This window comes from Aythya marila (genome assembly GCF_965140915.1).
Source record: "Aythya marila genome assembly, chromosome: 4".
Classification (NCBI taxonomy): Eukaryota; Metazoa; Chordata; class Aves; order Anseriformes; family Anatidae; genus Aythya; species Aythya marila.
Window position 1 is genome coordinate 64,678,282 of NC_139045.1, and position 17,634 is coordinate 64,695,915.

Consider the following 17,634-nt stretch of genomic DNA (forward strand, 5'->3'; position numbering starts at 1 on the left):
AGATCTCTTTATCAGTACATTCTCCACTCACCATAGAAATCAGTGCATAATGGCTTAGAGATTTATTTATTTATTTATTTATTTATTTTCTGAGGAGTTTTAATATGGGCAGATTAACAGGTCATCTCAGTTGTGCTCTTGTATTCATGATTTTAGAAGAAATCCTTTGGGATATCAGTTTTTCTGCCAGAACTATTAGGGAGGCCAACGATTTTTTTTCCCTGGATGAAGAGGACTTCCTGCCCACTACGCTTTTCCCATATGCTTCCCGAATGAGGTACATCAATTCCTTGTACTTTCATTTGCCATTACATCACTATTCATTTGGAAATAGTGATAGATCTCTCTTAGAGCTAGATCTCACAGAAATGTATTTATGTGGAAGCAGGTTTGGTTTGGAGGGTTTGTGTTTTTCTGTTTTTCCAGAAATACCTTTGTCATCTAGCAGTGGACTTTAAAAAAAAAAAAAAAAAAAAAAACTTTAAAATTCACTGAGCAATGCTACATCTCACAGTACCTTTATTTTATAGTGACAGAGATTGTGGCATTGTCTGTGTTCCCCAAATGCCGCGATGAAAATAATTATGCTGTAAAAAGCTAACAAGGGATTTTCTGAGGTGTATTGAAGTGATGCGACTTTGCTTCCACTAAAGCTGAAATTTGCCTTCAAGGACAGCATTTTTAGCCAAGACTTCCAGAACTCCAACCCCCAGACAATGGTGTGGGTTTATGTATTAACTCTGCTAGGCTGTGTTTAAACAGCTAGTCCCCGTGGAATAGTAATACCAAGGTCTTAAATAGTCCTCCACCTGGTGAGGATGCTAATTATTGTTTTAAACAGAGCAAAGAGATTGATGGAGAATGAACTTCTCAAAATAAGCTGGCTAGCTCTATCAGTCTGTCACTTATTCACTCGGGAAGTTAAAGCACACAGTTGGTAATGTGAATAAATACTGAATAGATGGTGTAGAGAAGGGAATGAGGCAGGTAAGACAGGACAGCCTTCCACCAGCAGGACTTTTGGAGGCCCTTCCACCATGCCATGTGGCCTAAAGGGATGCAGCTATTCGTTCATCCACTCACAAACAGGCTTGGCTTGATTGAAAGACAGAAATGTTACTTAAAAAGAGTAAAATAAAATAAAGCAAAAAGCTCTAACAATGTGGTAAATGCCATGGACTGCAAAAGCAGGCAGTGCACCAGAACAGCATGGTCCTGTGAACCACTGAGACCCTCAAAAGGAGTGTCAGGAGTTGAGGAGTCCCAGCCCTCCTCAGGAACACTCCCCAAATAAATAAACACCCCTGTTTGGTAAAGGAACCGATACAGACCACAGTGCTGGATTTGCAGTCGTGCCTTTTACTTATACAGTTGCAGTGATGGAAAATAGTTGGCTCGCCACCGATAATGATACAGGCTGAGGGATGAAAGGATGCAACCTACAAATCCCACCACAGAAGCCACAATTTTTGTGAGGATCACATCCTTCTACAATTCTCAAGAGGCTGGTTTGTAAGTAGAGAGGGATATTGATAAATCTAGTGCATTTCTGAGTTCACTTTATCCTGAAATATGTACAGATTGTTTGTCGCTGCTATAGCAATGATGTTCTCGGTTGGGTGCCACGCCGTGTGCAAGATCTTCTTCGTAAAGTCCAAACTGTCAACACTGATGTCGTCTTTCCTCCGTTTGCCACCGACGCAGACTCTCCGGGGCTTAAGGATGGCTCGTGGTTTGCTGCTCTCTCGGGATGCCTCCAAGGTAACATCCCGCTTGGTGTTTCGGTCAAACATTCGGAAAAAGTTGTTATATGCACCTGTCATGATGACACTGGGGAGAGAGGGGGAAAAAAGACATGATCAAACAGCAGGCTGGGGGAAGTCTACTGACGTGAATGGATGGAGACAGCTGAACATTGACCTTAGAATAAGATGGCTTCTGGTTCCAGAAACAGTACAAAGCGTGGGATTTTCCTGCTTCCAATGTATTCAATTAAATTTCCAGTTACCCCAGAACTGGCTTCCATAAGCATTCACACAAAAAATCCTGTCAGGGCCCTGACATCATGAGACTGACTTCACAGGACAGTAAAAGTGACACGTTCACCTAAGTTCTTTTTAATTACCCTACAGCTCTTTACAAGCTTTAAAGGGTCATAGTTCCAGGCTTTTTTCTTTCTCCAGAGCCTTACCTTTTTTGACAGCTGAGATTACCATGATTCCAGAAACACTCTTAAAGGAAAAAAAAAGAGCTTTGCAGAAGTAAATTTCTTTTCAGAATAAACCCTTTTCCTTTCAAAGCCATAGACCTGTTAGAAAGTGTAGGCACTATTAAAATTTGTATCTAAATACACTTCTTAAAAATAAATATATTGATAAATAGGATTCTTTTATCTTCTGTATAAAGTTTGACTGAAGCATCAAGTCAGGATATATTTCTGAGGCTGGGAGAAAGGGACAAAAGCATACCTCACCCTGTATAAAAATTACCCCATTAATCAGCTTGTAGCTTGAAATAATGAATTTCCAGTTGCTTCATTCCCCAGGGGGGCATATTTTGTCACTGACTTTAATGAATTCAGGATTTCATCCATGGCCCTCAGGTTATTGGATTAGCATAATCATGGATCTTAGAGCCTTGTTCAAGAGCTCATCCTCTGCAAACTTTTTCCCTATCTGAGTCTAGGGCCACACTCCTCTCATCTTTCCCATCCCAGCCCCAAATACAGTGAATTTAGTGAATTTCTGTGCTCCCATTTCAGAAGAGGAACCCACCCTGAACTGTCAGGTCTCTATGGAAGAAGCTTTCGATTTTAAGAAAGACTTGGGCAACCAGTAAATATTTGCCTTTCTGGTACACAATAGAGCGTATGTCACGTGCCTTGCATTTAATAAACTCATCTCCATCGCAGCTGACAGCCGCATTGCTGGAGCATTTGGCTGTGGTATCCCACCTGGGGGGAGCTGCACAGAGCTGTGGGCTGGCCCTGAGGAAGCTGCATACGAACGATGGGGGAAGTCAGAGTCATAGACCGTGTGCTCTCTGCTGGTCATGCTAGCTGGTGAGAGATGGTGCCCCTGCATTCAGAAGCTGTCTAACACTACATGCACAGACCCAGCCAGCATTGCCTTGATCACACCTGGGGTCATCAGTAGCTGCTGTAATACTGATGAGAAATATACCCCAAACCCACCAACGAAGCTGTGGAGCTAACTGCGGTTGCACTACCGCTACTGAACGGCAGCTGCTCTGTTCTTTCGGGGACTCCTTAGGGTGACTGGCTCAGGGGAGCTGGATGTGCACAGAGTCACCAGCAGGACTGGCAGCTCCCCCCTGCCCTGGTGTTAGTTGGTGGCACGCAGCCTTCCGCTTGCTCAAGGGCTTCTTCTCCTGCTCTGCTGCCAAGCCAAGTGTGGCTGGGAGAGGCAGGGCCCATAGGTGGTTACAGCCAGCCCAGGCTCACTGCAGCAGGGCTGTCTGCAGAGATTTTTTTCCCTCAGCTTCCCCACTTGCAAAGGCCTGGCATACTTCTGCTCGTTAAGCCCACACAAACAACCTCGCATGCTTTTTTTTTTTTTTAAAAAAAAAAAAAAAGTCGGTATGACAGCTTGATAAAACGAACCCCAAAAAATGCAGAAAGCCTATTGATCAAGATTAGTGCCCAGTTCAGAAATTGAATCAACAGCAGTAAATCTAATGCTTCACTCCTTCCAAATCACTGTGTCTTGCCATTAGGGCTCCTGCTACAACAGTTGGTCACAACACGAAACAGCAGAGGTGATTCTATACCTCAGCACCAACACACACAATTGGCGATGCTGACAGTACTGTGGTAGGGTTGGTTGGTTTGTTCTTTTCTTCCCCCCCCCCCCCCCGCTTCAGGCAAAATTTTGAAACAGGCTCCCAGAGCAGGGCACCACGTGCCATGGGCTGCAGAGCTGTGCTGGCTGGGACGCGGCTCCCCCGGGAATAAGGAGCCTGCACCAGATGCAGGCAGGTGCCATCAGGGAGCAGTTTTCATGCAGGCAATGTACCAATGCACCAACTGCACAAAGAAGTGCCTGTCAAAAAATCTTTTTTTAGGTTTTGCTTGCAGTAAAGCTGCTTTTACAGTCCATTTGCTTTTTAATTTCTTCAACTCACATATTTTTAAAAGTCTGTTTCCTTCGGTTGGATTTATTGCAGGGCTTTTTTTAACATATGTAGATGACTACTTTTCATGCTGGCCCTGTTTTTCTGTAGTTTAATGGCTCAGTAAAAAATAGCATTATGTAAATGAGAAAGTGCCCGTTTGTGTTCAAGATCACGAACCCAGATGGATTATAACCTTACCTGCCGCTTAAAATAACAATAAATGAGAGCAAGAACTAGCTGTAACCCTGCAATTTATTCCTGTTCAGGAAAATATAACATACAATAATGGAATGTATGTGATAAGGAGGATTATAAATATATATATGTACAAGAATTAAAATGGTAGCTGAGTCTAGGAAGTGCCTACCCTGTATTTCTAGACTGCGTGCTGGGCACAGCAGTGCTACGAGTGCCTGCACCCCACGCTGGTTCAAGAAACCAAAGCCCTCTCCACCCAAAGCTCCCCACACAAACTCATGGGTGTGTAAGGCAGCATCCCCAAAAAGTTCTGCCTCAACTCCTTGAATTTTGCTCCAAAGCATGGGCAGAGTCCCACCTCACCTGGGCAGGGGTGTTTGGGGCTCAAAACACACAGCAGTGGCCCCTGAGGAGCAGTGGACTGATGGCTCAGGCAGGAGTAAATTTGTACTCCATGCAAACCACCACAGCCACAGGCAGAAAGATTAAAAAAAGAAAAAGAAAAAAGAGCCACATGCACATATGCACACACGACAACATTAGCTGTGAGTAATTCTTACAGCCTGCACTGACACTCTGGCATTTTTCCTTACCAAGGAGGCAATCTGAGGTATCTCACTGCCATGCTTAAGTCCCACAGCCCTGGGTCACTGGCTTACCCGTTATTTTTTCCTTTAAAAGCAGACCAAATATATTCTCTTTACAGGAGGTAAAGGAGGAAGGAAAAAAATCCAGTGGAATCCAATCCTACTTTCATTATATTGACTTTTCTGCTCACTCCCTCCCTAGTTGCCTTTCTGTTCTCTCTTTCTATTTCTCCCCTTCTAATCACAAAATTGCAGTCTTTACACACTTTGCAGTTAGGTTTTCTTTCCCCGTCTTTTCTTTTCCACATCCTCTTATTCCCCTCTCTTCCATTTCCCTTTATCCTGCTTCTCCCTGCCAGTGATGTGTCCTCCCCAGCTTTACCTTCAGGTCCCAGTTCCCTACTGTCTCTTTTGCTTGTTTTTGTCTTTTCCCTTTGTCTGTTCCTTTTTCCTTCCTCTTTGCTCTTCATGTTACTCCTGGGGGTCTCACTGCTCACTCATCCCTTGCCATCTCCCACTGTCTCCAGCTTACCCTCACAGACAGCTTGCTCAGCTCTCAGGGGCTTCGGGCTGCTACCCGTGCCTTCTCCTTTGGGCTGCAGGCTGAACAAAGCAGCAGATGGGCAGATTTCCTCTCTCAGCAGGTACAAATGAGTGGTTCCTGTGCCCTTGAATCTGGCAGAAGATTGGTAGCAGTGGCCCCAGAAGTGTCAGGGTGCTAGGAGATCAGCAGAGCCTGTCTGGCCATACAAAGCCTACCAGCTCATCAGGGGGTGCAGGGAGGGAGATGCCCAACTGCTCATCTGTTCCACATGAATTCTTGCCATGGGCTGTAAAAGAGACTTTTGTGTGCAACATGTGTGTAATCTGCTTTTGAGCTGGTGTCCTGGTTTCTCTGTCCTAACTGAAAGCAGGACAGCTGGGCACTCAGAGCACAGGGCCTGAGGACCTTAGCACAAAATCCCAGGAACTGGAGCCCATTGCAGCAGGAGGGACTGCTTCAAATCAGCACAACACTAACTGCTGCCTCTTAAACCAGTGCCCACTGGGCAGCGGTTTCTTCACCCATACCCTGCTGATCCAGTAGCCAGTAATATTTCAGGTAAACTCTATTGTTTAAAAAAATAGTAATAATCAAATCCCCATCTGTACAATTTTCTGGAGCAAAGGACTTGAGACTAAAAGTTCCTCCCACTTGCAGTGCAAGAAGAATACACAGACCAAAACGGGCAGACATTTACCTACAGAGAACTATTTTATTTTGCGTGACACCAGTAGTTGTTCCTCTAGGGTTTCATTTAGGGCCAGAGTTTTAGGGTCTACAGCAGCACCGTAGCAACTACTGATGTCTTCAGCATCTTTAAGCACCTTGATACCATAAAACATCTGCCTTTCAATATTTTGGTGCATAGCTTTCCTTTCTTAAACATCCTGCTTCTATTGGAAGGTCAACACATTTCCTATTCCACCAACCTCAAGAGTATCTGAATAGGCCTTTAACACTTACACTAAACTGCAGTGCAATTTTCTTCCACAATATTGATTAGGCTTTGAAATTTCATTGGGTGTAACAGTCACTGAGGACAGGGGTACCTCTGTCTCCAGACCTTGCAGTAAGTCTCTGCACAGGAGCACAGGAAGGGGACGTTTCTCTGACCTGAAACCCCCTCTCCAGTTACCCTTTGAGCCCTACATTTGCAAGAACTCAATACCACACCTGCCAGCGCAGAATAGCACATCTGCAGTCTTCTGAGACTACCACGCAAAGCCCGAAAGACCTTTTTGTGGCAATCACTCGATCTTATGAGAAGAAAGGATTTGTCCCAGGAAAACTCTTCAAAATATTCTTCATGGGAATAAATAATGAGATTTATTACAATGAAGGGAAAGGAAGGAGCACTGCTGCAAACAAGTTTCCTTTCACCACTAGACTAGTCATTATGGGGTGGGTCTGTAGGGACCCTGGGCAGTTTTACTGTATCCTGCATTGAGTGAAGCAACTGACCTCACATCCTAAAGGAGCTTCTTTAAACTCACTGGGGATATGTGATGGAAAAGCTTGAGAGTCAGAACTGCAACACCCTGAGACAGTTGGCTGGGATAACACTGGAAATAAGAACAGGGATTCCAGAGTCCTTCCAAGCTAATATTTGATGTGCTGAGCCTTGATAGCGAAATGATATCTTCTAGCTCCCCAGCACGGAGCGTGCTGCCAGACGGGAATAAATGGTTAACGTTTGGTGCACTGGGACCTGCCAATCCCGCCTGATTGGAGTGAAGGCTGATGGGTTTTCACTGGGATGACTGACAGTTCAGTAGGAAAGGGCTGACTGAACAGCTGTACGTGACTTCATTCATCTGCTTACAGCATATCACTTATCACAATGGCATTCAGAAGCCTCCCTGGAAGGTTCCCATACACCCATTCATTTGAAATCTTAAAAAAAAAAAAAAAAAAAAAAAAAGATAGTAATTAAGGTATTCATTTACTACCATGTAGAATATACTACACTTTTTCTTTTACTTGGTTCTTCTGTAACATGCCAACAGCTCTGTAAGTGCTAAGTTTTGAGGTAAAACTGAAATACAGAAGGGGTATGGTTGGCACCGAGAAGGGTTTTGTGGGTCCTTATTGAAAAACTTGACTTTGGAAGTGAATGGAAGGACTAAATGCAATTGGTGTACAAAGCCGAGCTCACGCATTCTCCATAGTCACATAAAGATGTATACATAACAAAGATGACATAATTTTAGTGTAATATACTCCACCATAGGTAATATGTGCTCATCTGCCTGAATTACTGTAAGACCCCTGCTTGACTCCCTCCCTGACCACAGTTCCTGCCCAAATACCTAGTGATTAATGTGCCCTTCAGCAAATGAGATAGGGTCTGTCTGATCGTATTAGTTCCTGTTCATTGGAGTAACTGAGCATCAATCACGTTCTAATCAGAGCCCACGTACATTGATTTTTTTTTGTAAATGGCCTCACCATCGGGTTCTATCATAGCCTAGATTAACTCCTTAATAATGACAACATTAATAAGAAGTATTTTCTGCTAAATAATAAACACGCTTTCATTTTTAACCGAACAATCCTGTCACTTTAATTTGTCATTGTAACTTTAAAGTCTGCAAAAGATAAAAATACCAAGTTTAGAAATGCAATTACTAGTGTTATGTATATGAATTACTGTTATAAATGTTATAGTACAGCATCTCTTATGAGTACTGTTGTTAATGGTTATTGCTTACCTTTTGCAGTAGGTCTTTTTTAAAAATACATACCGAAAGGACCACATGAAGTGACTTTACTATTAAAATGAACTGTTCTTTAAGGGTTACTGGTACCCAAATATAATTTAAATCACAATCCACCAAAACCAAAATAATCTTGCAGTGTGTAGCAAAACAATAAAATACTTGTCAAGCACAGAAGCAAGAAGCTCAGAACAGTGAACACGAATTTCCTCACCTCAAGAGATGAACATCAGTGCCAATATATTTGACTCTTACAAAGAAAACTAAATTAAAGTGAGCCCTTATCCTTTGTCAAATGTTGCCAGCTACTCCACTCAACAGTTTCTTACAATCAAGAGCAGTGTGTTGTGCTTAGTGACAGATCTGGTAATTGTGCAAGACTAACAACCCCCCGACGCTTGGGCAGTACAACAAATTAAGCTCTCACGGTGTAAGGCTCCCACTTAATAATTACTCACTATGTCGATCTTTCTGATCTGTCAAGTATGAACTAAAATATTACACTCATTTTAAATCCTGATACTGAATAAAATTTCTATTATTACCAACTATCTGGATAGTGGTCTCACTTGTCAGTGTGGATGGCAGTACTTCATTCAACTACAAGAGAAAGACCCTAAGCCTGTGAACATGTAGCTGCCCATCCTGCATGACACATTGGGAATTCCCACTAAGGAAAAACAAAACGGTCTGAAAGGACATGAAATCCTCTGAGTGTTGAAGTTTCAAAATATCTGAACGATTTGATTCCGTGGTTCCTTAGTGCCAGGTTTAGGCAGGGATCAGCCTCACATGTATTTTCAAGAAAGGCTTTTATTTTGGTATTTCCAGTAGGAGCAAACTACCAAGTTGGCGCCACGTAGGCCCAAGCAGTAATCACCCCTGTGCTATTACCATTAGCATTTAGCTCAGCCAGATCCTCTTCCTCCCTACATATACCTCCTTGATGTATGTAACAGAAGCAAGTATAATCTTGGCTCCTCTTTTGCCAGGCTGATCCAAAACAAATTCTTCCCCTCCTCTCTTCAGAGCAGCTGTCCATTTGCCTGATTAGCTCATCTATCTTGAATATGAGGGAAAACAAATGTGCAACTGTAGTCCAAAGGTCCTTCAGTAAGATCCCAACACAACATCAGCACTGCTCCCCTCTCTGTTGGATATCCCAGTCTTGCCCACCCAAGGATCACATTTGCCTTTGTCACAGCTGCCCCACACCCTGTCTCACAGTCCTTGCGCAGCCTGGGGGGGCAGACCTGTTTCACATGCAATGAGATGGACTGTTTTTCCCAAATGCGAGGCTAAGTGAGTTGAAGGCATAGTTCCAGGCTCTCTGTGAGTGCCAAACTGATCAGCTGCACTTGCTGCTTGGCTTCAAACTCTGCAGAGACTGGAGTCACTGTGTGCCATTCAAATTGGCTCATGTGCTCTCTTTCACATGCATCCTGTAGTCAGCTAATCCTTTCCACAGCCACCTAGCGTATGAATGTCCCTGTGAGTTGTTTCCAACTGATAAGATGAAGGTTTGTGGTTTTTGTCAACTAAAATCCTCACCTTGCATCATACTCTTGGATTTCATCCATTTTTATTGTCTTGGTCCTCTAGGCTGCTCAGTTCTTCCCATGCAATATTCCTGCTCCCCAAAGTACCACCTCTATTTGCTAGGATTAGGGTACTGGCAAATTTAATCCCCTCTCTCACTCGTTGTACTAGTATCTCTCATGAAAATATCCAACAAGATACCATGTCTTGGATATCTTGGGTAAATATAAGGAAAGGGAATGCTCTGACAAGGGGTAGGCATTGGAAGAATCAGGGGGAAGGTGGCAGAGCATCAGTGGGTCCCTGTGACTGCTTGTCCCCTCTCCCCATTTCTAGTAAATGAACTGGGTGTCTGTAGTAGCTCCTGTGTAAACGCAGGATCACACAAGCCTCCTTAGTGCATTGGTGGGGCAGTGTAAATTAAATTAGCAGCATTCATTTTAATTCTTGCAGCCTACTTACAGTTTTGGTGAAAGAAGGACTGAATTTGAAGTTTTTTCCCCTAAGGCATGAGAACCAAGACCAACAAGAAGGTTGGAGACCCAGCTGCACCAATATCCACACACCTTTTATCAGCCTCAACACTGATATGTAGGGTTATAAATTTATGTGGAAAATAACCACATAAAATACTTTATTTTCTGATTGTTCTCCATCATATGGGAGTGCTTTTGCTAAATGAAGACAGTGGTGTATGTAAGGGTGGATTACCTGTCCGATCCATTCCATGCACATTCAAACTTGTCAAAGATGCAGTCGTTTTCATAGAGGGAACACAACTTGCTCCTAAGGTAATCATGGACCTGTTTTGTAGAAAACAACTGCTGTTATTCATGAAACAAAGCAAAACAAAACTCCCAAACCAATCCCTCGATCTCTGCTTTGTCTCCCACATTCGCTTTTGAAATATGCTGTACAGATTGGTAACTTTGCAGCAGGTACTGTGTTTAAACTCTAAAGAAGCTATCTGCATCATCCCCCAACCCAATTAACCAGGTGTTACAGAATTATTGCTGCAGGAAGGCACGCAGCATACCTCACTCAGCAGGCTGCAGACCACCCCTCCTCAACACACTTGTTTCTTGCTTGGGTGATTTTCTCAATGCTAGCCTAATTCCCAAAGACGTTTCACCAGCTGATACCCTAGATGTGCTAATTAATGTGCAAGAAATCTAATTTAAATTGTAACAAAAATGTCATATTCCAAGATAAGTGGATTATCACTTCTTGCAGCAGAAAGAACCTGGCTCTATTAAAAGGACCTGTAGTGTATGGTAACACATACATTTGGGTAAGGTATTTCGGAAGCATAATCCTGTATAAGGTTGCAGATGCATAGGCTGCAAATTATAACACTAATTTAGCCCAAGGATACTTCATATTTGGCTAAGACTTAAGAACAAAATTGTAAATTTTCACATACCTACTTGAATAGTGAGATTAACCAGTAGAAGACCTCTCCTCTGGGCTATATACATATACCTCTGCTGAGCGAGGGTTATCAGGAAGAGACAAATCTCATGCAAACTGTTCCATCCCTTTGCTAGATTTGATTAGTTTTCCTTCTGGATGATTGCTTTAATTTCGCAGGGAAATAATGAGCTAGAAAATCACTGCACAGGAGAATTTACTAACGCACTTTCATTCCTGATGTTTTCTTCTAGCTGTTGTGGAAACTGTGACACCAAGCTGTGTGGATGACTTCTAGGAGCACACACACCAGTGGGACAGCCAAGGGCATTACTGAGCTCTGGCTACAGAGGTACCGGCTGTTGTGTCCTAGCAGACTGTTCCTGCTCAGCACCACCTGAATTAGGGTTTCCTGACTGTGGTCCTTTCATTACATGCTCAGCATCTTCCTCTGGCCTGAGGGCTTAAACATTTCTGCTAGCAACTTCTACCAAGACCAGAGTAAGGAAAATGACCCTTCGCTAATATTTTATTTAAACTAAACCACCTTTAGAAGCAAAATTGTAAAGTTTATCAAGAATATTTGTAACATAAGGCTATTTGTAACATAAGGCTATGAAGGCATACATTTTAGTTATGGATAAATTTTCAGCAATCGAAGAGTGAACACTAAGCTGTATATCAACAGATAATGTCTTAATATGCAAATGGTAGATGCAAATAAAACATTTCAAACATTTCAAACTACATGCAGTTACTCCCATAGGTCAGAACACTTTCAGAAGGTCAGAACATGGAGAACTGATGCAGTTTCTTGCACCCCCTGTAATTAAAATCCTTCCATTTTCTCTTTACTTAAAGCTTTTTGGTGTGTGTTACCCATGTAATTTGTTACAGAACTGGAGTTTTTTCCATTATTATGTTTGTAAGCTCCCAAGACCTGGAAGAAGTAGCAAGGCTAGGTAAAGCAGGCCAAGGAAGTAGATCGCCTTTGCCTCACTGACTGCCATTTCCAGGTCTTCACCATTTCCAGCAGCCATCTGTCATGACCACCATCATGCACACACCCTGTGCAAGGAGCGTCCGATTCCACAGCTTAGAGCTGTGCCTTTCTACCTACTCTACTGAAAAGCATTTTGCAGTTTCTCTTGCAGTTGTCTGATTTCTTTAAGGTCTCAGGTCCCTTTTCTTGACTGCCCTTGCTAACTTGCACTGCTGCCAGGGATAATCAGCTTACTCTCTACGTTCACCCTTTGATTACCGCACTTGACCACATTCAGACCCTCAGAGACTATGGAGAACTAACTGGAGGAAACACTTAATTTTCACTTTGTTTTCACGTTCATCTGCCACTACAGATTGAAGGTAAACTCAGATTTGCTTTGTCTGTACATATTGTTCTTACCACATATAAATAATACCTGAATCCTAATCAAATTCACTCCTAACCGATCACCCCAGGCATCCTCCTTTTTTTCATTGCACTGTTTCAGGTCAGACCTTCCTGGAATTATCTAGTCATATTGTGCTCCAGAATCACACAGCGATATGACTACGTGGGGAGCTGTTTCACTGGGGCTGCACATTCACAATCAGGAATTGTGCTGATAAGTGACACATTAGTCCAAATCCCTACACAATAAACCTCGCCAAAAGTGGATCAAGCTATTATCAGCTATGAATATGTTCATAGTTCAAGGTTGCTGAAAGCAGTTGGACTGTGTGAATCCTACACAGTCCTGTGCCTATGGCCTCTGAGCTCTGAGGTCTCCTTCAGTCAGCTACAGCACTTGTCAAGGCACTGCACAGGTACTTGAGAATGAAAGGCAATCCATTGGTTAAAGTAAAGCAACCAGAACAGTTATATTTTCAAGGTTTTCTTGCTGTTTTTCATAAGTTGCTGACTATAATAAACAGTACTGAAAATTTTACATCATATTTTTTTCAGCATCTCAGCATGGAGAAACATAACTTTTTAATTGGCCCCACTGTTGGGTGTCAGACTGATTTAAAGGTAGCCACCTTGTTACATGGCTACCTACATGAGGAAATAAAAGCAGATGTCAAAGTCAAGACAAACAGATTGGCTTGACTAGCCATTCCTCTCCAGGGAGAATGCCCAATCCATTAGAATAAGTATAAAATAATGTATTACCTAAGTTCCTAAAAATCTGAGATACAACTCTGTTACATAAAACAGTCTCACCCTTACCCTCCCACTCCATTTTTACAGCACACCAACATTTCTAACACATTTAGTATTACAAGTATGGCCATTTTCAGAGCAAAACCAATTCTGTAGTTTTAAAGGTACACAGGCTCAGATTTTTCAGTGCTAATAGGAGACACACTGGGTAGTGTCCACTGAAATACAATGGGTGTACTGAAAAACAGTGCCCACTTTGTCTACTAAACACTAGCTAATAAACACCTCCAATGTTACTGACGTCAAATTTTGGTTGTTTTGACATTTTCTACCACTAAAGTATCCTTCCATGTTATTTGAAAAATAACCTTAATAATAGCTACTGTGAACTACTGTACCCCACCTGCCATTTTATAGACACAAGGGGACAGAAAACAGGGATTGCTCCATCAGTACTGCAGCACTGTCCCTGCGTAAGCAGTATGAGCTAGATGAATGATATTTTTCCTGCTTTGCATACTCTTCTGCAGGCACCCTAACATTTTTTTCTCATTGCATTTTCATACCAAGCATTTTCTGTGTCACAGACATATTTTCCCTCTTCAAAGCAGAGTTAAAAATGTAAGCTCAGACCTCTGTTGCCAACTAGAACAGATGTCAGAGTACAAGCTCAGCACTGGCTGGAGCCACTGGCATTTTGTCTGGATAATATCACAATGAATTCAGGCAACCAGATGTGTCTGTCTGGCATTCACAAATCGCTGTGTCAGTGGCAATGTTAGGATTTAACAACGATCTCTTCTAGAACTAGACACAAGGGAGGAATGCGTAGATAAAGGTTTAAAAAGAAGTTTTGAAATGACAAAGGTGTAAACTCTCAGCAGTCCCAGAGGGACCAGGATGCTAAGCAATTTGCAAAATCCTTTCCTCAGTTTCTTTTAAATGTTAATAGTGGAATACATCATTTGAAAACGGATGCCAAAGTGACGAGATGATTTCCCTTGCTGAAAACATCGTTTTTTTCAAGAGCCCATTCCACAGTTACTCTGACTCCCTAGGAGTTACACGTCTTTACTAATGCTGAAGTTGCCCTTTTGCAACTACAAGGATGCCACTATAAGGATTTTAATCATCTTGATTAGCAGCTCTTAAATATGTGCTCCTCAGACCAAGCTGTGAGAAGTTTGGGAAAACCTTCAGTGAGAAGTTTTTCTATTTTTACATTTCAGTAAGCAGGAGACACCTACCTGGTATGTTTCCACAGGCTTTGTTTCCATGTTCAGATCCCAAACCTTGACAGTGAGGTAATCTCTTGTTAGCATATATCTACCGCTGTGACTGAATTTGACATCTGACACTGAAGAGATAATTTCTGAAAAAAACGATCTGTTACTGGGGTCTTCTGGTTCTTCATAAACTGTTTAAAGAAAAAGAAGCAAGAGAGAAATTAGAATTCTGTGGAAGAAATGCTTTGTTACACAATCTGTGCTGTGCATTTCTTGTGAAACAAGGTAATCCAGTGTACTGATGCACATGATACAGAATTAATTATATGTACAGCACCTTCATCCTTTTTCCTTTATCGTTATATAAAGCTTCCTTTATCTTTATATAAAAATACAAGCAGTAAGCTTTGATTTTTACAATAATTAACCTTATCACTATGCTCCCACTGCATCACTCTGGGAAATCCCATAAATATACCAGTTAGTTGACTACAGCTACGGAACAGCAAGGCAGTTCATCCATGGTCACCTTCCCAGGGGTCCCCACATCCTGTTTCCTGACACATAAAGAAAATTCAGGGGCTCCGACACATGAAAGGTGTCCATGTGGTCTCACAACAGCCTTGGCATCCCCAGGAAGGGTGGTTACTCAAAGCCTGCCCTGCCTGCCAGAACCAGCTGGCCTGTCTGCAGGCACCTCACAGCTCCTGTCTGAGGGCACCAGAGACTAAACATGAGAATTTTGAGCAGCAATTGCAAGCTACAATTACCTCCTTCCAATAAAGGGAGCAGGGAACAGACAGTGATTTACCATGTGCATACATGAGCTGTTTAGTTGACGTGCAGTAGCTGACAGTTCTGGGAAGCACTAAATTCACTGCACGCTCTGGTTAACTGCTCCATGTGCTGCACGATCCGACAAGGCAGGGGATCATGAAATATTGCTTGGAGTATTCCATAGGGGGATGCTTAGCTCTTGTAGCTAGAAGCGGTCACAGCACCAGGCCTACATGAGTTTGAGAAGCGTTTGGACAGCACTCTTGGAAATATGGTCTGATTTTTGGGTGGTCCTGTGCAGAGCCAGGAGTTAGACTCAGTGATCCTTGTGGGTCCCTTCCAACTTGAGATATTCTGTGATTCTATGAGATTAGTCATCCCTATTCAACTGTGTGTAATAATAATAATGATACTTGATGACACACGATGAATCGCAGGAACTTGAAACAACTGGTTTTACTAGACCCCACTTCATCAGCTATACAAACCCATTTCTAACTAGCTCTCTTCATACATCCTTCCCCCAGAAGCCTGCATGAACTCTAGCTCTGGAAGAGTCGGAAAGTGAGGCACCCACAAGAAAGGGGTGCTACTGGTGTCAGGTCCCCCTGTTGGTTGAAGTGAACATTAATTCCTTAACTCCTACCAGGAGCCTAGAGCACTTCTGTTGATCTTTCTGCAGGCCCAGCAAGGCAAATGATCTCATATGGTGAAGTTTAGCAGAAAGTCAGAATTTCAGGATCTTTCAGTTATCAGTAAAATCAATGCAGTTCTAGAATATTCTACATTTAGAATATTCTTTGCAAATTGACAATTTGGTGAGTGTCACTTCCAAGTTTCAAAAGCAGGTGAAGGAAAACCATTAGATGACACATGAAAACGTGCTGAAAGTGGAAAAACTTTCAGCTGTCAGTCAAAACAGATGTTTTTGTGTAGTCCATTGGAATATTTGTTCTCAGTTCATTTATCTACGGCTATGATTCAGACTGTTGAAAGCAACAAGGTTCCAGTTTCTGTCAGGTGAAATAATGTTCGGCAGAAAGCTAAGGGTGAGTATGTGGGTGAAGCATGTGGGGTAATGCAAAAAATTATGGGCAATTTTCTTTGGGGGTGGGCAGTGGAATGCAGCCCGGCATGCACATGAGAATAAGGTCTATATTTGAACACATACAACACATCTAGATGGCAATGTACTTCGAAACGGGGGGGGGGGGAAACTTTTCTTTTCAGACAGACTGTAAACGAACAACTTTAAATAGCTCTTTAAAAATTTGCCTAGACATTCTGCAAAGCAGATATTTTGCAATTATCCTGTCAGATTTTCAATAGAAATCTGACGAGCACAGAGCAATTATCATTTCTCATACCTCTTCCCTTTAATCTGTGCAAACTATGCACTTGGCTGGCAGGAATTTCATCCTCTTAATTATGATGTGAAGTTGCTATTAAAGCCAGGAAAACAACAACAACAAAAAAAAAAAAAAAAAAAAAAAAGAAAAAAAAAAGAAAGAAAAAACACTGAACTACACCTTCATTTATAGCTTAGATATATTTTCTCAGCTCTATATGTCTCATCCAACCCCCAGTGATTAGAGAGGAGTAATATTTGTACCTGGATGCTCTGTATTTTGTTAATTAATGAGATTAAACATTTTCATACCTTATCTGCACTGTGTATTGCTTTTCTAGCCTTACCACAGTAAGTATTAGAAAGACAGATTAATTAAACCACAAAACCTACTGCAGGCTTGAAAGCCTTGTATCACTATGGAAAGAAAGGTAGCAATTTTAGAGGCGGAAAGTTGTTGCAGACAGCCCATACAGTCAGCATAACCAAACCAGGAAAATCGTTAAAGGAAATTAGGGAGTGACTCCCAGTGACACAGAGAAAGCGCAGCAACTAGCAGCGTGTGGCTGAGCACCCAGATCAAGGCACTGGCCTCAGGAAATGAAGGTGAGATAGAGCACCCACAGCCTTTAGCTATTTCTGGTTTAGCAGCAACATATAGGTCCACATAGACTGCAAAAATCCATATTGAAAGTTCAGTCTGGCTAATAAAAGCTAAGTGGAGACAGAACAGCAGCGAAGACCAGGTAACTAAGCCTCTAGTTCAGGCAGGCAATACAAATTCAACCCTGGCTTCTTCAAGCTGACAAGAGGCAACATGTTGCTAGCCCACTGTCCGCAAGGTCAGGTTTGCCAGACTGCACTGGAAACACACAGTCTGCTCACTACAGATTATATTTACACTGGGGAGGCTGCTCTTACACCAGGGGACCATCAGCACCCAAGGTTCAAGACAAACTGAGCAGACTTTTCTCTATCTAAGCAGATCTTGTTAGACTAGAATTTGGA

General features: G+C 42.4%; 1 protein-coding gene across 1 annotated transcript in view; it reads right to left on the bottom strand.

Annotated features, from left to right (window-relative positions):
* Window positions 1-1,538: 1,538 nt before the first annotated feature.
* Window positions 1,539-17,634, bottom strand: part of PPP2R2C (protein phosphatase 2 regulatory subunit Bgamma) — a gene marked incomplete at both ends in the record, with an annotated part of 129,711 nt that continues 113,615 nt past the window's right edge. Inside the window, 3 exon segments of the mRNA XM_082758679.1 lie at window positions 1,539-1,830; window positions 10,431-10,522; window positions 14,523-14,692. Coding sequence (XP_082614805.1) covers window positions 1,539-1,830; window positions 10,431-10,522; window positions 14,523-14,692 — 554 coding nt within the window.